Source organism: Phacochoerus africanus, chromosome 10, assembly GCF_016906955.1.
Source record: "Phacochoerus africanus isolate WHEZ1 chromosome 10, ROS_Pafr_v1, whole genome shotgun sequence".
NCBI lineage: Eukaryota > Metazoa > Chordata > Mammalia > Artiodactyla > Suidae > Phacochoerus > Phacochoerus africanus.
Window position 1 is genome coordinate 120646539 of NC_062553.1, and position 26711 is coordinate 120673249.

At 42.1% G+C, this 26711-nt stretch overlaps 1 protein-coding gene across 1 annotated transcript in view; it reads right to left on the bottom strand.

The window, feature by feature from the left end:
- The window catches only part of DAPP1 (dual adaptor of phosphotyrosine and 3-phosphoinositides 1), a 57391-nt gene extending 33624 nt beyond the window's left edge, over positions 1-23767 (bottom strand). Inside the window, exon 1 of the mRNA XM_047798618.1 lies at positions 23499-23767. Coding sequence (XP_047654574.1) covers positions 23499-23599 — 101 coding nt within the window. The 5' untranslated portion in view covers positions 23600-23767. The remainder of the gene's footprint in view (positions 1-23498) is intronic.
- Between the last annotated feature and the right edge of the window lie 2944 nt (positions 23768-26711).

A 26711-nucleotide genomic window follows, 5' to 3' on the forward strand; every position in this document is an offset into this window, starting at 1 on the left:
ATAGCTGTGAGCTGTGGTGTAGATCACAGATGTGGCTTGGATCTTGCGTTGCTGTGGCTGTGGCATAGGCTGGCAGCTGTAGCTCCAGTTTGACCCCTAGCCTGGGAACCTCCATGTGCCACCCGTATGACCCTAAAAAAGAAGAAGAAATACACCACTTGAACAGATGGATCACTAGAAATGAAATTGAATATGTAATAAAAATACTCCCTCCAAACAAAAGTCCAGAACCAGATGGCTTCACAGGCAAGTTCTATCAAACATACAAAGAAGAATTTATACCCATCTTTTTAAACTTTTTCAAAAGACTGAAGAAGGAACACTCCCTAAAGACATCTTGTGAAGCCACCATCACCCTAATACCAAAACCAGACAAAGATACTACCAAAAAAAAGAGAAAATCATAGGCCAGTATCTTTGATGAATATAAATGCAAAAATTCCCAACAAAATTTTACTCAACCAAATCCAGTAACACATAAAAAAGATCATACACCTGGACTAAGTGGGATTCACCCCAAGTTCACAAGGATGGTTCAACATATGGATATCAATCAATGTCATACACCACAAACAAAAGTCAAAAACCACACGGTCGGTCATCTCAATAGATGCAGAAAAAGCATTTGACAAAAATCTAACATCCATTCATGATGGAAACTCTTACCAAAGGGCTATAGAGGGAACATATCTCAACATAATAAAAGCCATTTATGACAAACCTACAGCAAATAAAATACTCAACAAAAAAAAAGCTGAAAGCCTCCCTGCTAAAATCTGGAACAAGATGAGTATGACCACTTTCACCACTTTTATTCAATATAGTATTGGAAGTCCTAGGCATAGCAATCAGATAAGCAAAATAAATAAAAGGCATCCAAATTGGAAGAGAAGAGGTAAAATTGTCACTATATAAGCAGATGACACAATACTATATATATAGAAAACCCTAAGGATCACACAAAAACTACTTCAACTGATCAACGGAATTCAGCAAAGTAGCAGGATTAACATTCAGAAATCAGTTGTATTTCTGTATACTAACAGTGAAATAATAGAAAAAGAATATAAAAATACAATAGCTTTTAAAATCATACCCAAGAAAATTAAATACCTAGGAATAAACCTGACCAAGGAGGTGAAAGATTTATATGCTGAAAACTATAAAACATTAGTCAAGGAAATTAAAGAAGATTCAAAGAAATGGAAAGATATTCCATGCTCCTGAATTGGAAGAATTAATATCATTAAAATGGCCACACTACCCAAAGCAATCTACAGATTCAATGCAATCCCCATCAAATTACTCATGACATTTTTCACAGAACTAGAACAAACAATCCAAAAATTTATATAGAACCATGAAAGATGCAGAATTGCCACAGCAATCCTGAATAGGGGTGGGGGACAAAGCAGGAGGCATAACTCTCCCAAACTTGAGACACTATTACAAAGCTAGAGTAATCAAGACAGTGTGGTACTAGCACAAAAACAGACATATGGATCAATGGAACAGAACAGAAAGCCCAGAAATAAACCCAGACCCCTAGAGTCAAATAATCTTTGGCAAAGGAGGCAAGAATATAAAATGGGAAAAAGTCTCTTCAACAAGTGGTTCTGGGAAAACTGAACAGCAGCATGTAAATCAATGAAATTAGAACACACCCTTACACCATGCACAAAAATAAAACTCAAAATGGCTTAAAGACTTAAACATATGACACTACACCATCAAACTCCAAGAAGAGAATATAGATAAAACATTCTCTCACACCAACCAAACAAATGTTTTCTAGATCAGTCTTCCAAGGCAATAGAAATGAAAACAGGAGTTCCCATCATGGCGCAGTGGTTAACAAATCCGACTAGGAACCACGAGGTTGTGGGTTCGGTCCCTGCCCTTGCTCAGTGGGTTAACGATCCGGCGTTGCCGTGAGCTGTGGTGTAGGTTGCAGAGGCTGCTTGGATCCCGAGTTGCTGTGGCTCTGGCGTAGGCCAGTGGCCACAGCTCCGATTAGACCCCTAGCCTGGGAACCTCCATATGCCGCGGGAGCGGCCCAAAGAAATAGCAAAAAGACAAAAAAATAAATAAATAAATAAAAAAGAAATAAAAACAAAAATAAACCAATGGGACCTAATCAAATTTAGGAGCTTTTGTACAGCAAAGAAAACCATAAAAAAGAAATGAAAAACAACCTATGGAATGGAAGAAAATAGTTATAAATGATGCAACTAACAAGGGCTTAATCTCCAAGATATACAAACAACTCATAAAACTCAACAATGGAAAACCAAACTATCCAATTGAAAAATGGGCAGAAGACCTAATAGACATTTCTCCAAAGAAGAAACACAGATGGCCAATAGGCCCATGAAAAAATTCTCAACATCACTGATTATTAGAGAAATGCAAATCAAAACTACAGTGAGGTACCACAGCACATCAGCCAGAATGGCCATCGTTAGTAAGTCTACAAATAGCAAATGCTGAAAAGGGTGTGGAGAAAAGGGAACCCTCATACACTGTTGGTGGAAACATAAATTGGTACAATCACTATGGAAAACAGTACGGAGGTACTTCAGAAAACTAAATATAGAGCTACCATATGATCCAGTAATTCCACTCCTAGGCATATATCTGGGAAAAACTCTAATTCAAAAAGATACATGCACCCATATGTTCATAGCATTATTCACAATAGCCAAGACATGGAAATAACCAAAATGTCCATTGACAGATCAATGTAGATTCTCATACTAGGTGAATAAGTCAGAAAGAGAAAGACATACCGTATCACTTATATGTGAAATCTAAAATATGGCACTAATGTACCTATCTACAAAACAGAAATGGACACACAGACATAGGTGGTCTGTGGTTGCTAAGGGAAAGGGGGGAGAAAATGGAGTGGACAGGGAGTTTGGGGTTAGTAGATGCAAACTGTTACATTTAGAATGGATAAGCAATGAGGTCCTACTGTATAGCACAGGGAACTATGTCCAGTCTCTTGAGATAGAACATGATGGAAGATAATATAAGAAAAGGAATGTATATGCATGTAGACTTGGTCACTTTGCTGTACAACAGAAATTAGCACAACATTGTAAATCAAACTCTAATTTTAAAAAGACACATCAGGAGTTATTGTGAAGCCATTGAGATCCTCAAAGCCATAACTTGTAACCTCTGTAATGTGATTTTATTTTTTCCTTTTTTTTCTCTTTTTAGGGATGCACCCATGGCGTATGGAAGTTCCCAGGCTAGGGGTCGAATTGGAGCTATAGCAATGCGTGATCCAAGCCACATTTGCATATGGCAATACCGGATCCTTAACCCACTGAGCAAGGCCAGGGATTGAATCTGCATCCTCACCAGAGACTTTGTCGAGTCCTTAACCAGCTGAGCCACAACAGGAACTCCTTGTTATCTGTTTTCTAAATCTGCATTTACTAATCTCTGCTGCTTTAGCACGTTTCCTTTCTGGGGCAGAGATGCCACTATCTTGTGTTAGAAATGTATTTGCTAGCTGAAAGCAATGGCAAGGTAAAGCATTTTATAAGAAATGCCATTGAGTTATTTACCCATTCATTGGATTAATTCTCAGGCATGCTCACATCTTCTCCCTACAAAATTCTTAAAAAGGACAGTTGGAACCTAAAACTACTATGTTGTATGGCAATTATACCTATCAAAAACTTCAGGCTTGGTTACAGCCGAATTTCTCAGTCTTTTTGATAAGTGCAATCTCTATAAGGTCACAAGGTCTTACCTACATTTTGCAAAGAATTATTTTTTGGATGAACATTTTAGCACACGATTCAGTTTGAGTCAAGAAATGACTTATTTGAAGCAACACAAGTTTGTCGACAAAACTCTAAAATGTAAAAAATTTAGTCATTCCTTGGATTCTTTTCAGTGAGAACTGATGTCTGTTTAAAGCATTTACAGATTTCTGATAATTACGGCTCGATGGCCATTTTTACTAAGAACTTTTCATGGTAATCTTTTAGGCAGTACCTATACGTCATCAACACGGAAGAAATTCTTGACTATAAAGCAAGAAGGATCGCACTGTGCTCTACTTTGGAACATTCAGGGAGTGTTAATTCCTGGGTGGCAGCTTGGTTGAGTCAGTATGGCTGTCACAGGCTTCATGGAGTCCTGTGCCTGGAAAACCCAAGACACAGGAGAGCCTGCTGGGCAGGCACCTATGCTTCATGGGGTCTGAAGAGCAATGGGGACCCTCATTCCCCAAACAACCCTTCCACAAGTTTCTATGCTTCCTCTTTTAATTGAGTTAAACATCCCTTTCTAGGAAATTTAGATGACCCTATCTTCCAGGGAAGTGACTATGGAGCCAAATAACATTACGTATCATTTGTAGAAATATGTCCACCTTTGGTAAGCACGATTGGAGATTGTGTCCATAAAGAGTTAAAGGTTGAAAATACAGTAGAGTTCAGGGAGTTCCCATTGTGACTCTGCGGTAAGGAACCCAACTAGTATCCTTGAGGGTGCTGGTTCAATTCCTGGCCTCACTCAGTGGGTTAAGGATCGGCATTGCCACAGGCTGTGGTGTAGGTCGCAGACAAGGCTCTGATCCTGTGGCTGTGGTGTAGACCGGCAGTTGTAGCTCCAGTTCAATCCCTGTCCTGGGAATTTCCATATACTGCAAGTATGTCCCTAAAAAGCAAAAAAAAAAGCAAAAGAAAATAGAGTTCAGTTGGTAGTTTTCCCACTGTTAACCTTCTCTACCTTTGATCATTCAACTTTATAAATCTTTATCTGTGAAGCTCAAATCTGTGCAAGGCATTGCACTAGGCAAGTCAAAGGAAATAAAAGCTGCACAAAAGCCCCATCTGGGCTTCAGGGAACCATGAATCTACTCAAGAGAGTTAAGACATGTATTTTGTGGAGTTCCCGTTGTGGCGCAACAGAAACAAATCCACTAGGAACATGAGGTTGCGGGTTCGATCCCTGGCCTCGCTCATTGGGTTAAGGATCTGGTGTTGCCGTGAGCTGTGGTGTAGATTGCAGACGGAACTTGGACTGCCATTGCTGTGGCTCTGGCATAGGCCAGCAGCAATAGCTCCAATTCGACCCCAGCCTGGGAACCCACCATATGCCTTGGGTGCGGCCCTAAAAAGACAAAAGACAAAAAAAAAAGCACACCAAGAACTTTGCAAACTACATCCAAGAGAGAGTAAAGTATCCAGTGGGGATTCCAGGAAGAAAGATCAAGACCATTTTTTGAATAACCCGAAATCTAAGAAGAACTTGAAGGACATGTAACTTATTTTTTAAGGTGTGCATTATTTTTTCTAATTATAAAACATATACGGTAAAAATTAAACTATATACACAAACAGAAAATGAAAGTCTTTCATAGAAGAGGAAGTAAACAGACTTCATTTCAAATAAACTGTCTTACTAAACAGAGAAATGCATATTAAAACAACAATGCATTTTTTTTTTAACCCACCAGATTGGCTAAAATTGTAGAGTTAGGATTAAATCTTAGAGAATTGGGGGGCAACAGATACGATCTACTGTTGGCAGGTGTTTCCAAGGCGGGGAACTTAACACATCTGGTGTACCTGGGTGGACCGGTGACTCTGCTTTTGGTGTCTGATTAGTGAAACATTCACACGTACACAGCAGGAAGTATGCATGAAGGTGTTAACTGCAGACTGGGAGAGTAGAATATTGGAGTCATCCTCAATATCCACCAAAAGTGAGACAGTAAATAAGATTGAGTGGTCATAGGATGAGATTATGTAAAAAGGTAACCAGAAGTATTTGAAAAGGTGAGAACGTTTTTGGTTGACACACACTGAGGGCAGGGGGCTGGGGGCTACTAGCACTTTGTGAGGGGTGACAGCAATGCCTGTCACCCTCAAGATCAACACAGTCCTGAACAACTAAGAATTGTCCTGCTCAGAGTGCCAATCACACTCACACAGAGAAACACTGAATATTTGTGTCCACCCATATTAATGCCGACAGATCCCAAAACATCTTGTGCAGTTAGGGGAAGTGGTGGCAGGTACGGTATGAAACCACTTAATTAAAAAAAAAAAAAAAGTCTCTCTCATCCCCCCAAATGATACAGCACATACAAAAATATATAAAAGTGTGAAATAGAAGTCCGAGAAAAATAAAACTCCAAACTCATAAGCTTGGTCCTTAGCAGAAGGAACCAGGTTTGATGGTGGTGGTAAAGGGAATTTAGCTCGACCAGATTTTCTTAATTTAGCTTGTTTTAATGAAAAAAAATTTCATACATGAAGTGGGTAACGAAAATTTTTTTTAAAAGTATTTCTGTGTTAATCCACCCTCCAGAAAGAACCCTGTTAAAATTTGCTTTTTTCATTTCATTAATTTGTTCAACTTCTGTTTAGTGAACACTGGAAGTGACCTAGCATTTGGAGGGTGGTGGGGGGGGGGTGGTTGGGGAGGGAGGAGGGGAGAGAGAGAAAAAATTAGTTTTTCTTTATTTAAATAAAGTCTGGTGGAATTTGGAGTGACAATTATTCAGGGGGCTATTCTGCGCAAAGGGAGTAAGAGGAGCAAAGGCCAAGAAGCAAGACAATGCTAGGTAAATGTAGATCAGAGCACTGCATGGCATTCAGGTGAGTGCCAAGGGCAGCAGGCATGGCAAGATGAAGCTGGGAGGAGACTGATGCTGTGTTACACTTGGCACTGGATACTGACAGTTCCTTGGTTGATATCTACAGGCTTTTTATGGCTTAATAGGCATATACAACTCCTCGTTACATAGAGTTCTAATTACAAGGGACTAAAGTTCCTGTAATTGGGACTGTGTTTAAAATTTTTAAATTTTATTATTCTTTTTATTAGATGGAAGAGACAAATTTTAAGAGGCTGGAAGCTTGTAAAATTTGGAAGTCTCTTTAAGAAAATTATTATAAAAGAAGTTCCTGTCGTGGCACATTGGAAACGAATCCAACTAGGAACCATGAGGTTGTGGGTTCGATCCCTGGCCTTGCTCAGTGGGTTAAGGATCCCGCGTTGCCGTGAGCTGTGGTGTAGGTTGCAGAAGTAGCTCGGATCTGGCATTGCTGTGGCTCTGGTGTAGGCCGGTGGCAATGGCTGCAATTAGACCCCTAGCCTATGAACCTCCATATGCCGCAGGTGTGGCCCTAAGAAGACTAATAATAATAATAATAATAATAATAATAATAATAATAATAATATAAAGTTACCAAAAAAAAGAAGAAATGAATAATTATTATTTGGAATGAGAAATCACAATAGATTACAAATTTTGCAAGATGACATCAACAAAATGAAAAAGCGGTGAGAAAATATTTGCACATCATATATCTGATAAAGGGTTAATATCTAAAATAATTTTTAAAACATATACAACCCAACAGCAAAAAAACAAAACACTCCAAAACAGTCCAGTTAAAAATGGGCAGAAGATCTGAATAGACATTTTCCGAAGAAGACAAACAAATGGCCAATAGATACATGAAAAGATGCTGATCATGGGGAAATGCAAATCAAAACCACAAGGAGACATCACCGCACACCTGTTAGAATGGGTATCATCAAACAGACAAGCAATAACAAGTGCTGGTGAGGATGTGGAAAAAAAGGTTGATGGGAATGTAAATTAGGGCAACCACTGCATAAATAGCTTGGAGATTTCTTTAAAAATTAAAATTAGAACTATCATATAACCCCAAAATTTCACTCCTGGGTATTTACCCAAAGAAAATTAAGGCACTAATTAGATAAGATATATGCACCCCCATGTTCACTGCAGCATTATTTACATTATTAGCTGTAAAGTCTAAACCCTAATGAGACTCATGCAAACTTTGTTTACATTTTGCTAATGATGGGGAACTCACTATATGTACCAGCAAGTCCATTCTGTGCTTCTTGACCGATGGCCAGAAAACTCTTGCCTACAACTAATTACTGTTTCCTGCTGTAAAGCTTTCCACAGATAGTCTCATAGCTACTTTTGGGAGTTATATAGATAATACTTATACAAATAGTTAGAAGCATCTAACATGTTCTCTCTTCTGCTTCCATCATCTTCAACTTCCTCTCTTATGAGAGACTTTCAGTCCTTCCTTTGATCACCGAGAGACCTTATCTCCTCTGAATAACTTCTAAATTTTCAAAAATCTACCTTCATGATACCATCTGATGTGCAAAACAAAGCCTCACAGGATCTCCCTTGTTCTAGCTGCCAGATACGCTGTAAGGAACTCAGGATTGCATTCATTTCTTGACAGTTGCATCACACAGCTGAGTCACACTGGACCTGCTGTTGATTAAACCCCCCCAGAAAGTCATCTTCCTCTGCTGCTCTGCCACGTCCCCTCCAGTGCATTAGAAAGGTGACATTTTTAGAATTAAGTGCAATACGAAACCCTTTTGGTTCTGACAACCACCAAGCAAAAAGGAATGCTCATAAGCAGCTACCTTGGGTCACAAACACCCATGCAGTATCAGTGAAAATTTTGCAAGGGGAGTACATACCTTTGTCTCTAGCCACTTCCTCAGCCATGAGTCCCTCTGCTCCAACAACTTCTAACACATTAGCCATGCGACCCCACACAAGTAGCAGCCACAGTCTTCCCATCTCTCAAGGTGAACAATAATAACACCTAGCAGGAAAATGCTCTTATTTTCATATAGGAACCCTGACTTCTTTAATAAACTTATGTAATTCTTTAACATTTACAGAAGAGAGCAAGACACACTACTAATTATACCACGTATCATGAACATGGCAGATTTTGTGTGGGGTCCTGGGGATATGACTTCTTGGCTGTTTGGCATAAGGTTCATTTTCCTGCACCTTAAAAAACAAACAACAACAACAAAAAACTCTTGGTCTCATTTCCCTGAAGAAGTAAGAAAAGGGAAGAAACTACACTTTATAACACACTTGAAGCAATGCTGTATTTTCCTTTTCCCCTCAAGAGCTGCACCTTGTGCATAAACACATCCCAAGGCTGATACAGTCAACAGAGGCTCACCAAGCTGCCAAAGAATATTTGTGCTGGGTTTATGAGATTATCAAAAACCGCAGTTGGCCTTTAAGGAAACAGTGGTGTTATCCCTTCCATGATACAATAACAAATTAGGAAACACCCACCCACTAAAGAATTTTCAGAGCTGCCTCTCAGTAAGATACAGGAAATAAGCTCAACCACAGAGAAAAGCAGACGCGCTCCATCCAGAAAGCGGGCCCTCAGTGCTGCCTCTTCTCTCCTTTCAATGCCCTTCATGCTAGAACCTTCTGGGAAACTGCCTCAGCATACCAGAGCCTTCACATTTTCTTATTGCATTCTGTTTTATTGTCTTAATTTGCTGATACAAGTTTATAGCTCATTCTTCTATGTCCTTTAAAGGAGAGGCTTTCAAACTTCTTGAATTGGCCCACAGTATAAAATGCATTTTGTATCTGTCTATGTATAGATGGGTAAATATATGCTTATATTATGAATATATGTAGAAAACCAAAAAGTGTATAGAAAACCACACAATTCTTCTAAATGCTATTTACTGTTTTCTCTTCTCTCTTTTGAACAAATATTGATTGTGACCCACTAAATTGACTTTAAGAACATTCTTGGGTTGTACCTGGTGTTGGAAAAGCAATGTGAAATCTTGCCACTCTGTACCCCAGGATTTTGTCAGAAATTCACATTTGCAGACCTCCTAGACCTGCCGAATTATAATCTGTTCTTTGGGAGTTCCCGTCCTGGCGCAGCGGAAATGAAATCTGACTAGGAACCATGAGGTTGCAGGTTCCATCCCTGGCCTCCCTCAGTGGGTTAAGGATCTGGTGTTGCCGTGAGCTATGGTGTAGTTTGCAAATGCAGCTCAGATCTGGCATCACTGTGGCTCTGGTGTAGGCCAGTAGCAACAACTCTGATTAGACTGGGAACCTCCATATGCCATGGGTGGGGCTCTAAAAAGACAAAAAAAAAAAAAAAATCTGTTCAAGCCCTACATGCTTGCTATGCAGTTTAGAGTTTGAGAAGCATTGAGCTAAAGGACTCTTGGTCCTAAAAACTTTATTTCAATAATCTTGATGGTTTGAGTGTACAGTGCATAGCATCTAAAGAGGGGGACAGAGAGCAATGAAAGTACTAAGTGGCTTTACAGTACCAATGGGAAGGATGTGCAGGGTAATTTCATCAAATTCCCCCCATAGCTTCCTTCTTAGTGACGTGGACAGTAAATGATATAAAAGGGGGGAGCTCCTGAGGGGATAAGGGAAAACTTCAAGGAGGAGGAACTTGAGTTCGAAGAATAAGTAATAGGATTCATTAGGTGCATGAGAGAAGAGCATTCCAGCAGGAGCAATAACATAAGCAAAGGCACGGAGGTGACACATGCGTGGTGCATGTAAAAACATCATGCCTAGCTGGAACAGAGGGTCTATGTTGGGGAGTAATGAAAAATAACACTGCAAGAACAATGGGCCTAGAAATCAGTCCTGAATGTTACAGCATGAGCCATACATTAGTTTTGATTACATATTTCTTGAGGAGAAGATTTCTTAGTCACCCATGCCTGCAGATTATTCATATACTTAATGACGTATTTTTTCCCTTCCTGGCAAAGGGAAGTGATAGAGAACCTAGATTCTGTCCTTTTACTCTTATAAAGAAGACATATATTTCAACCCAAACAATTCCTGATTTTGTGAAAACACCTAAAATCTCCTGGAGTTCAATAGCCAACAAAAGCACTCTTATTTAGAGAATTTTCTTTTCTTTTCTTTTTTTATCTGTTGTCCTCTTCTTTAGGGCAGCATGAGTGGCATATGGAGGTTCCCAGGCTAGGGGTCCAGTCGGAGCTGCAGCCGCCAGCCTACACCACAGCCACAGCAACACCAGACCTGAGCTGCATCTGCGACCTACACCACAGCTCATGGCAATGTCGGATCCTTAACCCACTGAGCAAGGCCAGGGATCGGACCTGCAACCTCATGGTTCCTAGTCGGATTTGTTTCCACTGTGCCATGATGGGAAGTCCTAGAGAATTTTCTGTTTTTTTTTTTTTTTTCCACTTTCAAAATTATTCTCACTTTTGAATGACACTGACAAATTTTCTCAACTGTCTAAACCAAGGAGGGCAAATACATAACATACGATGTACTCCTCTTCTCTTTCCCTTTTTTTTTTTAGGTCCATACCTGTGGCATAGGGACATTCGCAGGCTAGGGGTTGAACTAGAGCTGCAGCTGTTGGTCTACACCACAGGCACAGCAACACCAGATCTGAACCACAACTGCGACCTACACTACAGCTCATGGCAATGCCCACTGAGCGAGGCCAGGGATCGAACCCATGTCCTCATGGATATCAGTTGGGTTTGTTACTGCTGAGTCATGACTGGAACTCCTACTCTTAAGGCCATAGATGACAGAGCTCATTGATCTGCTTTCTCATTTGTGAAGCCTATGCTTGGCCTCAGAATCCCTTTGAACACAACAATTCTCGAATGATGATAGAACACAAAAATGAACCTTAACTTGGGCTAATCTGTCCTCGACACTTGAGTGACTTTTCAGGGTGGCTGGGCTAGTGATTTCCTTTGTATTCATTTGTTTAAAGGGTTGGTGCTAAATCCTTTGATTTGTGAGGGGGAAAAAAAATGAAGAGTTTGGCTCACTAAGCCATCAGAAATCATGGGTTAAGGAAAAGGAAATGTCTTATTTAGCTCAAAAGCTATCAGTGCTATAATTTGTTATATCGTTGGGCTGTGGCATATTTTATGTAACGACATGGTTGTCCACACAAGCATGTTAAATCCCGTACTCACGAATGTGAGCTTATCTTCCCATTGATAACAAATGGACCCGGTCCAAGAAGAGAGGACCAAGCAGAGGCTTTGCAAAGAAGTTTGAAAATTTTATGCATCACAATGGGATACACGGGGTGGGGGGGGGGGGTTGGAAGAAAGACTCACCATTGTCTTTCCATTAAGGAGATTTCTGTAATGGAGCCAACTTGTCTAAGGCTTTCCACATTGCTGTTCGGAATGCCCACATTCACACATGCTGTTAACAGAGCTAAGTGTTGAGGCCAGCTGCTCCAGCCTTTCAGAAGTATACTTGAGGGAGGACAGAGGCAGAGTATGTGAGTACCTGGTCGAATAATGACCTAAAGGTGGGGCTCCCCATTTTTTTTGTGGGAGTCAAGGCACAACTAAAGGGAAATAAGACTGAAAGGGTTATGATAATCCTGTGGGAGGCAGAGACCAGGATAAACCTGTTCTTGAAGGAGCCTGAGGAATGAGGTAAGAAGTCCTGAGAGACAGAGACTCAGAGATCCAGCGACAAAGAGGCGCACAGAGAGTCACCTAAGAGACACCTAAGTCAAGAGCAGTAGAACGAGAGATAGAAAGAAAGATCCCTGGAGACACTGAAAGGCACAGAGACTCATGTAGAAAGCCAGAAGCACATAGGGACAATGACCTAAGGAACATGAATACAGACCTCAAGAGTGGTGTAGGGGGCAGGGGCAGAGAAACCAAACCAAGAGAAGGATGCAGACACCTAACGAGAGACCCACAGAGCCTGACCTGGGTTGGCCCCCTGGGGCAGGCAGAGACATGAGAGATCCAGACGGGAGGCTCTCTCAGGAGCACCCATTTGTGAGTGGAATCAAGCTTAACCCTGCACTTACTCTGGTTATTTTGCAGCCTATATATCATAACATGCTGCTTTAGGGTCTTCAGACTGTAATTGCCACTGACAACCTACCATTGTGGGCTGGGACAGGACACAGAGAGGGCCACTTTCAGGAAGCTATAGCTATAGGGAAAAGTCTCAAACATTGGGAGATGTTAAAAAAAAAAAAAAAAAGATTCTTGTTTTACTCGTTTCCTCCTGTCTATCCATTCTTCAGATGATGCCTCTAACCAACATCATTTCGTCCCAGCAGTAAGAACTTTTATTAAGTGGACAGAGTGAGTTGGAGGGAAATAAATACAAGTTTACAATCAGTGTTGATATGGAAGGATGGAGTGAGGGACCTTGAGTTCTAGTCTTGGCATTGACCCAACGTGGGACAATTCAAAGGGTTAGACATTTGCTCTTTGTCCAGTGCTGGATTTGGATGGAATAGGCAAAGATAAGCCTATAGCCCTGCTTCTAAGGAGCTCACCACCAAAGAGTGTACTGGGCTCAGCCTAGAGCAAATGGCCAAACCTCTTAGGGCCTCAGGATTGACAATCCGAAAAATGGTTCTAAGCTTATGCGGAGAATGAACCAAAAACATATAGACTCAACTGGTGCTGAGTCAGAACCCTACAGGCAATAACCTGAGACACAGGCACATTTAGAAATTTACAGTGATAAACATGGATGAATTAGAATATATTTGTGACATTAAGGTTTTTAAAAATTCTTTGATGCCATTTTGAAAAACCATACAAAAGCAGAACTCAATGGAAAAAAAATCATTTAAAATTTTAATAAAAAGCAGAACTCAGTCTTATTTGGATGCAGGTCACTTACTGTTTCTAGCTCAGTGGAATAACTGGCTTCCACCCCTGTTCCTCTCTTACTGTTCCCAGATCTTTACTCTAGTTTCTTACTCACCAATCTGTAAACTCCCTCACTCAACTGGATTTCTTGGCTCTAGACTCATTGCTATCTATCTTCACTACTAGATTAATCTACCTGAAAACAAAACTTAATAACCACATAATTCCATGTTCCTATAAACGTGCAATGATTCCATATTGTCAAATGAGGTTTGACCCCAGGCCAAAACACTAACCCTTGAAGGCCTTCTGGAATTTGGACAAATCTAAATATTCAAACTTTAATATAGGGAAATAGGCTGGCTCAAGAAAGACCAGACCTGCAGCCTGATAGAACAAGAAGCAGATGATGAAAATATCATCTGTTCCCGTCATAGCTCCATGGAAATGAATCTGACTAACATCCATGAGGACAAAGGTTTGATCCCTGGCCTTGCTCAGTGGGTTAAGAATCCAGCCTTGCCATGAGCTCTGGTGTAGGTGGAAGATGCGGCTCAGGTCTGGCGTTGCTGTGGCTATGGTCTGCAGCTACAGCTCCAATTAGACCCCTAGCCTGGGAACCTCCACATGCCACGGGTTGCAGCCCTAAAAAATAAAAAGACAAAAAAAAAAAAGAAAGAAAATATATGCTACCAGAAAGCAAGTGCAAAAACTATGTACACAGTATGACCGCAATTCAATCTGCGTGTGTGTGTGTGTGTGTGTGTGTGTGTCTCTACAGAAAAATATTTTTAAAAGACTGGCGAGAGGTTGAACAATATGTCATTTTAGGTGGTGGTACAGGGCTGACATTTTTGGTGTTTATCCCAATTTTCAGTAATTAATACATATTATTATTTTAAACTGTTTATTATAATATCCATACTTAATCTACTTATATTCAGATAGAATCATTTTTAAATTTTGCCACATTTCCTTCCTACATTTTTGATGAACATTTTAAATGTAAATTACAGATATCATAGCACTTTAATCTTAAGTAGTTCAACATGTCTCTAGAAAGTAACTTAAATTTTTCTTTAGTGGCCACATCATGGTATATGGATGTTTCCAGGCCAGGGATAGAATCTGACCTGCAGCTTCGAACTATGCCTCAGCTGCAGCAATGCCAGATCCTTAACCCGCTGCACCAGAGCAAGAACGCCCAAAAAGTAACATTCTTCTACATAACTATACTTTTCTCAAAGCCAATTACATTATTGCCCTTAAGCTTTTAAAAATGTAAATATTTTTGTACATAGAAGGTCTAACAAAGAATGACAGGGGCAGGTGGTGGTGGGCAGGGGGTCAGGACTGCAGGGAATCTGGGCGTGAACAGTGGCAGCTAAGACTGAACTACATGGGCAGTGGTTGGGTTCAGACAGGTCCACAGCAGAGAGCAGCAGCCTGAGTGTCTGGGCTCAGAATAGGGATTTAGCCTCTAGGGGAGTTGGTGGGCGCTAGACATTAACAGGCTTTAAACGGTTGGAGTTCCTGTCGTGGCGCAGTGGTTAACGAATCCGACTAGGAACCACGAGGTTGTGGGTTCGGTCCCTGCCCTTGCTCAGTGGGTTAACGATCCGGCGTTGCCGTGAGCTGTGGTGTAGGTTGCAGACGCGGCTCGGATCCCACATTGCTGTGGCTCTGGTGTGGGCCGGTGGCTACAGCTCCAATTCAACCCCTAGCCTGGGAACCTCCATATGCCGCGGGAGCGGCCCTAGAAATAGCTAAAAAGACAAAAAATAAAAAAATAAACGGTAAAACGCAAAAGGTGTGGTTATGACACATTTCTACATGAGAAGAGGAAATTCTCGGAGTGTTGCTGAAGGTTGGGCCTCTGAGGATTAAAGACCAGAACCAAACGGAGGTCTGAGTAACCGCAGGGTCCCAGGGACTGGGAGGGTGTGAGTCCATCTGAGTTTTTATTTTCTGCATATTCCTGTGTGTTGACACTTTTATTGCTTTATGCGTGCCATTTTCTCTTTAGAAAACGTTTCCCGGAATTCCCACCATGGCGCAGCAGAAACCAAGCCGGCTAGTATGCATGAGGATGTGGGTTTGATCCCTGGCCACTCTCAGTGGGTTAAGGATCTGGCATTGCCGTGAGCTGTGGTGTAGGTTGCAGACGTGGCTCGGAGTTGCTGTGGCTAAGGTACAGGCAGCTGCAGCTCTGATTCGACCCCTAGCCTGGGAACTTCCATATGCTGCGGGTGCGGCTCTAAAAGCAGGAAAAAAAAAAAAGAAGAAGAAGAAAACATCTTCCTCTCTGCCTTTAGCTGACGAAAGTCCTATGGGTCCCCAAGGCCATCTTGCCATCTTCTCTATATCCAGGGATCTCCTTCCTGCTTGCCAGTTGCGGAGCGCTTTATGTAGACACCGCAATGGTGCTCAGCCCCCTAGAGCCTGCATCCTAGCTCTACGTCCACATGCGTTCTCTGTCCTCCGTGCTGTAAACTCCTCCAGGGGACAGCCACTTCTTACTGTCCGTTATCTCCCACACCGCCTTACATAAAGTCACCATTCAACACATGGATCTATGAATGACTGAAACAAAGTGGCCCCACTCCATGTGGAGAACCCGTGCGGACAGATTTCCACATGTAAGTAGAAGAAAGTCATTGCTGCCCATAGAGGAACAGAAACACAACAGCCAAAGAGGAAATTCACTTGCATCAAGCAGAGATCGAACTGCGTATCAGCTACATACTCTGGCTTGGCCACAAGAGAATCACCTTCCATTTTTAGAGTCTAAGATTACAGAACTGTGCCCAGAAGAGGAACAAGCGTTACTGCTCTACTTGGTATCAGCTCTGTAAACAGGTTCCTTTAAAGCTTTGACTCCTGCTGTGTTTTCTTGCCTATTCGATTTGCTTAGCCCCGAAAAGAAGAACCAACACACAACTCAATCAAGTTCTAAGACATTGATCTGGTTCTGTGGGCATGTCTAGTATGTGGAGAATGTGAAAGAATCATGTCTTTTAGTAAAAAAAAAAAAAAAAAAATTGTTGGTGATAGTAATCACAGAACTTTCTTTTATTCTCTCAGTTCTCTTTAGCACTAATAGTGTTGGTATAATAAAAAGAGAGAAGTTTGACAGAAAGTAGGAAGTTGCATTAGTGGAAAAGTACTTGAGCTCTGGAGCGAAACTCCTGGATTTGAAGGTTTATGCGTATACAGGCATGGGCATGTGGTAAAAGCTCTTGCCTTCATTTTTCTCAGTAATAAATGGGAATGACATTGGTGGTACTATCTACCTTGCAGTGACGTGGGAACTTCATGTCACACAAGCAAAGGGCTTAAAATAGCGCCTGGAACAAGGTGAGCATCAAACGTTCTTAGAACGTTGACCTTCTTCCATCAGTGGAAAGAGCATCAGCTTTTGGAGGAGGGCCTGGGCCCTCTCACTGGTACCACCTTTGAGGTCTGTGACCTGGACAGTTCACTCAACTGATCTGAAGTCACCTTCTGCATCTACAAAATGAATATGATCATATGGTATCAACGGTCTTGCAAAGGCCAAATGCTGTGAATGGGCTGGTGCTGGCACAGAGCAGGGGGTCAGTGAATAACGATTCTCACAACAGGTGAGCAACCTGGTTTAGTGGAATAAGCATGGACTTGGGACCCAGATTCTCTGGGATGCCAGGCAGTCTGATTTCTCTGTTAATGAATTCCCTTATAGGTCAAGCTGAAATGCCAATACCTTTTGAAGACCAGAGCTAGTGTATGCAAATTATCTGCTTCTTAAGAACTCACTTTGGTTATTATTACTTATTCCCTGGGTCAGCAAGCCACCACCCAATAGCCAGTTCCTACCCGGGTACATTTTTTTTGTATGGAATGTGGGCCAACAATGATGTTACATTTTTAAGTGGTTCAAGTGAGAAAAAGAAGAGGAATACTATGACTCATGAAAATGGTATGAAATTCAAATTCAGTGTCCTTAAATAAAGTTTTGTTTGAACACCATCATGGTCATCTGTTTCCGTGTTATCTATGGCTCTTGCTATGTGACGGTGGCAAGTGTGAGTTGTTGAAGCAGAAATCATAAGACTGGCAAAGATAACTTGGCTTTTGAGAAAAACATTCACTGATCCCTGATCTGGTCTAACCACCTCCTCTATATGAAGGGTCAGAGAAATTAAAGACATTTTAATGTAATTATTTTAATGTCCAAAGCTTAATTAACTTACTTAAATATCCTTCTTTCTTGACTCTGACCAACCCAGCCAAATCCTGACATTTTCTTATAAAAGTGAGACTTGGGAGAGTATATAAAAAAGGCAATATTTATATTTCTCACTTGAAGAAATTTCTGTGGCTAGATAATTTGAATATTTAATTTAAAAATATCCTAAAATATTTTTATTTCACAGTATGCTTTTTTAATCTGTAGTTACATGGTTTGTAAGGGTGTATCTCCTAACAAACTAGGTAACTATACTATTCCTACCTTGTCTTAGAGGAGCCCTTTCTTATAATCAAAGAGCTGCTAGAATTTTAAAAGCACTGATTAGCAATTCTACCCTAGTTTCTCAGATATTCATTGTTTCATTTCCTCATTCATTTACTTTGAAAGCCACAAGCAGGCTGCCCTCTGCTCCCAGCCTAACTCCTACTTTTTTTGGGGGGGGGTGTCTTTTGTCTTTTTAGGGCTGCACCCATAGCATAAGGAGGTTCCTAGGCTAGGGTTCTAATCAGAGCTACAGCTGCTGGCCTGCGCCATAGCCATGACAGTTCAGAGCCGCATCTACAACCTACACCACAGCTCATGGCAACACCAGATGCTTAACGCACTGAGCGAGGTCAGGGGTCGAACCTGCAACCTCATGGTTCCTAGTTGGATTCATTTCTGCTGGCCACCAGGAGAAGTCCTCAACTCCTACTTCTCACTGACCCTTCTCCACTGCCTTGCCCCTTCCCAGCCCCTTCAGCCAACATGTAGATGAAGCCAAACAAGAGCAGATGGTGTTATTTCCCCTGGGCTTCTGGACACACTAAGACACTTAGGATGAAAGAAAATAAATTGTTTATTTTTGGCTTTTTTTTTTTTTAGGGCTGCACTCGTGGCATATGGAGGTTCCCAGGCTAGGGGTCTAATTGGAACTACAGCTGCCGGCCTATGCTGCAGCCACAGCAACACCACGCTGCGCCACACCACAGCTCATAGCAATGCTGGATCCTTAACCCACTGAGTGAGGCCAGAGATCGAACCCGCAACCTCATGGTTCCTAGTCAGATTTGGTTCCGCTGTGCCACGATGGGAACTCCAAAAAATAAATGTTTTTAGACTGATGCTATAATGGAGACACAGAAACACATCTGAGTTGCTTGATTTAGGTACTTTAGAAAGAATAAACCTGTGTTCTGAGCAAGTCTTGCACACCCTGGAAAGCCAGGGGATGTGTTTGCTGCAGTTCAGGATTTAATTTTCAGAGCTTAAAGATTCCAGAGCCTGAGGAAAAATAGGGACCAAAGAACAAAGATGAATGACATCTCTTTAATTTTACCACCACCTTATCTGTTTGTATCTATCAAAAATGCAAACATAAGAATCTTCCCAACCACTCAAATAAAAACAAAAATACAATCCACAGAATTGTAAAGAATCTCTGCAAGCAAAGTGACTGACAAGGGATTAATCTCCAAAATATACAAATATCTCATATGGCTTTATATAAAAAATAAACAACCCAACCAAAAACGGTCAGAAGAACTAAACAGGCATTTCTCCAAAGAAGACAGATGGCCAAAAAGCACATAAGATGTTCAATATCACTAATTATTACAGAAATGCAAATCAAGACTACAATGAGATAACTTCTTACATCAGTGAGAACGCCCATCCTCAAAATGTCTACAAATAATTAAAGCTGGAGAGGGTGTGGAGAAAAGGAACCTCTTACACTGTTGGTAGGAATGTAAATTGGTGCAATTACTATGGAGAACAGTATGGCAATTCCTCAAAAAACTGAATATAGAACTACCACATGATCCAGGAGTCCCACTCCAAGCATATATCCAGAGAAAACCATAATTTGAGAAGATAGTGCACCCCAATGTTCATGGCAGCACTATTTACAATAGCCAAACTATGGAAGCAACCTAAATGTCCATCAACAGAGGAATGGATAAAGACAATGTGGTACATATATACAATAGAATATTACTCAGCCATAAAAAAGAACAAAATAATGCTATTTGCTGCAACATGGATGGACCTAGAAATTATCATACTGAGTGAACTAAGTAGACAGAAGAAACATCACAGGAGATCACTAATATGTGGACTCTAATAAAAAAATGATACAAAATAACTTATTCACAAAATAGAAACATACTCAAAGATTTCAAAACCAAACTTATGGTTACCAAAGGGGAAACACTAGGGAGAAGAATAAACTAGGAGGTTTGGATTAACATATTTACACTACTATTTATAAAATAAATAACAAAGACCTACTGTACAGCACAGGGAAACGTATTCAGTACTCTATAATAACTTAAACATGGGAAAAGAACCTGAAAAGGAATGATACATGTGTATGCATAAATGATTCACTTTGCTGTACACCTGAAACTAACACAATTATATCCCAATAAAATTTAAAAAAATAAAAAATAGGAGTTCCCATCGTGGCTCAGCTGAAATGAATCTGCCTAGTATCCATGGGGATGCAGGTTCAATTCTTGGCCTCAATCAGTGGATTAAGGATCCAGCATTGCCATGAACTGTGGTGTTGCTGTGGCTGTGGTGTAGGCCAGCAGCTACAGCTCTAGTTTGGCCCCTAGCCTGGGAACCTCCATATGATAAGGGTGTGGCCCTAAAAGAAATAAATAAAATATTTATAAAAATACGTAACACTAAATTTACCACCTTAGCCATTTTAAAATATACATTTCCATAGTGCAATCATATTCACATTTAAAAACATGAAGGGCACTAAACCTTTTTATCTATCAATTGTGTTACATCATTTTGTTTTTACGGAGCTTTTAAAAAACTGAATTAATCAGAAGTTTTGAGGTAGATTATACCTAACCAGTAGCTTAAAGGTTCAAAGGAAAAGTTTCATCTTCTTCAGAATGTTGCTAGAGGCAACTGGTCATTTTCAAGTCTTCTCAGACAGTATGACCTATAAGAAGAAGAGCAGGATTGTCCTGGAGGGACAAGTACTGGCTCAAGTCCATTATAAATTCTCAGGAATTTTGCAAGCTTATTGTTTAGACCAGCAGCTTGAAATTGCCTGGTAGGAGTATTTACACCAGGGAAATAGGCAGACTCTTGAAATCAGGGCCACTTCTCACCAAGATGGTTTATTAGCTCACCATTGAGTGTATTTAAAAAACAAAACAACAACACAACAGGTTCCTGAGGGTTCTTATCTGGGGGATAAAAATGTCCTAAAAGTGATTTATGGTGACGGTTGTACTGTTCTTTAAAGTCATTACAAGTTACTGAATTGTACTCTGCAAACAAGTGGGCTCTATGATCTATAAAATATACCTCAATAAAATTGTTGAAGTAAATGCTCCCAAACAAACACATGTCAACATTTATTAATGGCTTTAAGAATGAGGTACATACTCAACAAATGAAAAATACGCCACAATTACTCAGGGCTTCTCATGGATTTATATCCTACACAGTGAGTCTTGCTCTTGCTCTGGTATCACTTATGAAGTTTAAGAAGAAAATTCTCACCCCCAAGATACTGATGTCATTTTCCTGGTGTGTGGCCTGGGCAGGAATTTTAACTCCTTGGGTAATTTTAGTGCATGGCCAAGGGCAAGAACCACAACTGTACAACAATTTCCCTAGACAACTGTAGGGAAACTGCTGTTGTTACAGAACTGTCCTCAAATGTTTAAGACATTTCTAGGCCTTCTGAAATCGAGATGTCTGGGCATAAAAGCACCTTCTGGGGGCTGTTTCTGGGTTGTACTGAATGTCTATCTTTGCACATGGAGGGAAGACACTTTTTTTTTTTTTTTTCCTTAGGGCCACTCCTTCAGCATTTGGTGGTTCCCAGGCCAAGGGTCAAATCAGAGGTGCAGCTCCAAACCACACCACAGATTGTGGCAACACAAGTTCCTTTAAACACTGAGCAAGGCCAGGGATTGAACCCCACTCTCCATGGAGACTAGCTGGGTTCTGAATCCACGAGGCCACAACAGGAACACCACAGTTCTGCTTCCTTGTGGATTTTACCTGGGGCCATTCCTGCTAAGGGTACTTTAGTGGGGAGAAGCAACAGCATTTAGCTCATTTTTGTCATCCAAGTGAGTGCCAAGGGTCCTCAAACACAAAGCCCAGGCTCAAGGATTATTGAGTTAAAGGACCAGAGCCGAGTATTTCCTTTGTCTCTCTTCTCTTTTGGAGCCTCTAACCAAACACAGAGAATGATGTTCAGTAACTTAATATGGCTCTATGTGAGAGCCTCAAGGGCCCAGCTTTAGTGCCTGGACTTTGTGACACTTGTTTCAGATGCTCAGGGACATTTCACTTCTGCTGTTTGGGAATTCGGTCTAGAAGGCAAGAGATGTGCTGGAGTACCGATTCCCAATAAGGGGAGCTTACTTACTGAAAAGTCTAGCTGTTGTATCTATTACCCTATGAAGGCAGAATTCAATTCTGAGACCTCAAGTTTAAAATCTAAAGACGGGACTTAGAACTCTTACAATAATACAACCCGGAAAGATATAACCTCTGCGTAATTTTTTTTTTTTTTTTAAATGGCTGCACCTGTGGCATACTGATGTTCCTAGGCTAGGGATCGAATCCCAGCAACCTATGCCTCAGCTGTGGCAATGCCACATCCTTTAACACACTGTGCCAGCGGCTGGGGATCAAACTTAAACCTTCACAGCAACCCCAGCCACTGCAGTCTGATTCTTAACGCACTGCGCCACAGCGGTAACTCCTCTGCCATCTTAATGCAAAGAGATCCCATCACTATTGCAGTTTTTCTCTGGTTAAGGACATAGACCTGGGCAGGTTGCAATCCCAACTTGACAGTGTAATTGACATACGGCTGTACCCCGGAGAGTCAATCCCTCTGGTGCTTGTTTTCTTCCTTTGAGAGATGGAAATGCGAGTAGCGCCTATGTCTTTGGGTGGCTGTGAAGATGAACGCTGTTTAATAAGACAGCAGGTGCAGGTCTTGCCTCTCCGGAATCACAGGTGTCAAAACCAGCCTCTCCAGGCTGCTCCCAGTGTTTCAGGGGAAAAAAGGTCAGTTTCTCTAGGAAATCCCCTACTCCACTCTTGTGTAATTCTTGCTTCTTGTGTGACATACTTGGATAAGTTGTCTCATCTGGTCCCTTCTTAAAGACAAGGCTAGGATGACTCCACCTACCTAGACATAAAATCTGCTTGGGGCATAATGTTTATTGCCTCCCTGACTTGTTAATATTTAAAAGGCTCAAAATAGCCCTTACAGACTTGCACACACACTAGAGCTCACACATGCAGCGTCAGGACAAAGAAACACACATGGGCCGCTTCCACAGACACTTCCTCATTCTTTCTCTTTTGAAAAAGTCCCTGTCCCTTGCAGCAGGCTCTAGGCTTTCTATCTTAACAGCAAGTATGACAGTCTTTATGCTCTGTAGTTTGGAGCCCAGAACCACAGCACATTTATTCCCGCACCAGATGAACTGCCGGGAAAGCCAGGTACACCACCTACAGCCGGATTCTGTCCCCATGGCAAAGCATGTCCCACCTTTGATTTTGGTCCCATCCTCTCCACCTACTTGTTTTCACATCTGGAAAGATAACAGATGCTTCCGGAATGGCACTGGCCCCCGACAGACCTGGATGAGTCAGGTGCAAAGGACAGAAGATTGGGGTGTCAGGGAGCAAAGGGGTGCTGACCATCATCATCCAAGCGATCACTCGGGTGGGAGCGGGGGGTTGAGGTTCCCCCAAGAAGCACTTTTGAGAAGGGGTCCTGCCCTCTTACCCCAAGTCCTGGAGCGGCTCAGCTTCTCCATCCAACCTGCTCCACAGATCCAAAGGGTCCTGGGTGCTCATCTCCCCTTCTGGAGATTCGGCCCTGCCCATTCGCACCCCTCGCGTCCGCTGAGCCCCTCCAGGTGCTGGGTTAAGAGGCAGAGGGAGAGGGCTCGGCGGCTCCAGGCACGCTCCCCTCTGCCGGGAGGGAGAAGCCGCGGCTGTGAGCCTCCAGCCAGCAAGGAAGTGAAACTTGGTTACTCCTCCCACCGTTGCTCAGCACCCTGGCCCCGAGGCACAGCCAGGAGAGTCGTATCAGTCAGGAAGCAGGCAGACCTGGGTACCTCCCTCTGAGGACACCCACACAGCCTCACGCACCAGGCAGTTTCTGGGAGAGGAAGTCAAGGTGAAACTGCTCCACCTGGGAGTGACCGTGAAGCCAGACTCGCCTCGTGGGGAAGGGAAAAAAAAAAAAAAAAAAGAAACCACAGGTTCACCTCGGGGTTCTCTGCCTCTGGTTTGCGGAGGATGAAATCCATCACCCCCACCTTGCGTCTCACACGCCACCACGGGGAACACGGGGTCAGGAACCTTGCTGTTACGGAAGCAAACCACTGGAACGGCTAAGCTTCCACTCTAAAGTCTGGTTTTTAGCTCTTTCTCGATATTGCTGCTTCCATCATCCAAGCTTTCCACTCTATCAGGTTGAGCATGATTCAGAGACAGCAATTCCTCCTGGAGGAAGGATTAAGTGAGAAGAAGGTAGGGAAAGCTGCAGGGGGCCAGCGGGTGCCCAGCTAACAAGGCAGGTTAGTCTCCGAATTCTGCTTCCTGCCCTGGGCTTTCTCACAGCTGGCGTTGCTTTGTATCCAGACGCCTGTGTAGACAATGCCAGCTGTAGAGAGTTTCCAAAGGGAAATTGCCATCACTCTGAATCCCGGGGAATCAGACAAAGCACAGCAATAAATGAACAAAGGACATATGTTGCTTCCTGCCTTCTCTGTGTACCTGCAGGAGAGAACCTTCCTCTCTCTCTCTCTCTGTCTGCCCCTCACTCACTCAGGGTTTACCACTGGGCCCTGTCTTGCTTCTCGCAGTGCTGTCTGAGGACTGGCAGCATCCAAATTGTGGTTCATCCCAGTGCTTCTGAACCAGCACCTGCCTTTGAGTAAGAGCCTCAGGTTGACTCCCATGGGGGTGATGTTTGAGGAGGTTGCCTTCTAGGACACTAAGACAGCAGAGCAGAGTTGTTCCAAGAGGAGAGGTCGGTCTGCCCCTGGAGTTCTTCTAGCTGTTCTTATGGTCTTTCCCTATGACCTCCGTTGTCAGTGATTTGGGAGACCCTGGCTTACTCCGATTGCCAGGGAGAAATTCCTGAGGGTCTGGAGATAGCCTCGGGGAGACGAAGCTCTGATAACACACATGGAACTGACTGTACATCAATATTTCAAATTCTTTTGGCTACTGTTGGTTTGGAGAGAAGCACAGTGTCCACTTGCAACAGAGGCCAATCCTTGCCAGGGAGGGGCTGAACGTGGACACGGCAGAGATGCGGGTCAGCCTGGGAATGTCCATATGTCACAGGTGCAGCCCTAAAAAACAAAAACTTCCCAATTTTATACCTAAAAATGATTCTTCCTGCAATTGTATTTTATCATTTACTCCCACTTTCATTTAATAAATATAAATCTTCAGAGCGCTCGCATTCTGCTAAAGACAACTTATCATCGCCTTCTACCCAACCTAACAGAACCTGGAAGTGTCAGGCAGCAGTGTGCCAGGAAGAGAGAGCAGGGGAGTTTTGTGGATCACTAGCGGATCTGCCACACTTCCCAGGAAGGTAAAGATCTGCCTTGAGAGTCTTCACACCAATCCTTTGAGCACAGAGTCAGAGACCTGACTTGAGAAGAGTCATCTGAAAAGAAACAGGGCATGGCTAGCTCTATTCCTTACTGTGAGACATCCATGAGATTGTTTAGGGGGAAAAAAACATTAAGGACACGAGGTAACATGAACAGAAAGAAATGGCACCAATAACCAACAGGGGTCACAGCCCTGCCCCCCAGCTCCGAGGGAGACCATAGCTTGATTTTTGTCACTTTTCATCCACCACTCTAGTGGATGGCAATGAACTAGACTAGACTGTGTCCAACCTGGAGGGTGAAACACATTGATCAATGTGGGAAGAAAAGCCTCAGAGGTGACTGTGATAGTTGTATGTAAGGGTCTGACAGTCCCTGGAAAGCAAAGGATGCTTTAGTGTGTGTGCCTCAGCGAGGCAGGACTGGTCAGTAGAGACAGCTTTTCAGTGTGACAGTTGCCAGGCACACAGCCCTATAAAAAAAACTCATGCTTCTTCATGTGGTTTTCAGTAACGAAGTTCAAAGGGGTGACCATCTACATGGGTACAGGACTTGAAAAAAAGACTCATAAATGAGAAATGCAAACACAACATCCCACTAGTATTCAAAGAAGTAAACCTCATGTTAGCAATGGGGTAGGCTTTTTGCTGATCACCATAGCAAAAATGAAAATAAACCACATTTTCTCCTCCCTATCCCCAAAACCCAACCACCTGATCATGCTCACAGTGTCAGTGAGGACTGGTGGAATCAGCATTGTCATACACTGTTCTTTTTTGCGCATTTTAAAAAGCTTTCTTGCAGTATAGTGGATTTTCAATGTTGTGATCACTTCGCGATTTCAAACACTGTGCTGAGTATGAAAGCTAGCCATTTGGCAGTTTGTTTTTCATTTCTAAGGTTTTTGTAAGAGGTGTGTCATCTTTGACACAGTAATTCCAGTTCTAGGGCTTCCAATTAACATAATAACCAAAGAGACAAATACAACAATAGTACAGCCTAGTATAGCCTACACGCCCAGCAGTAACAGAATAGTTAAGAACGGTATGGCACAGCCACAGAGTGGTTTTTACATAGCCTTTTAAAGTGTCATTTTCCAAGGGTCTTTAGAATTACTATACAAATGATCTCCATCTTTTAAAGAAACATTTAAGCGAAGGAAACGGGAAATTTGGCAAAAGTTAGGCTGGAAGCAGCTGTGAATAATGAAATAATGGACAATTTCTTAAATGCTTCTTTATATTGTTTGTGTACCTTTTAAGAGATGAACTATCACTTTGATAAGTAGGGCATATGAAGCAGAAAACCCATTTTTATTTTTGCTTTTTATGGTCACACCCGCGGCTTATGGAGGTTCCCAA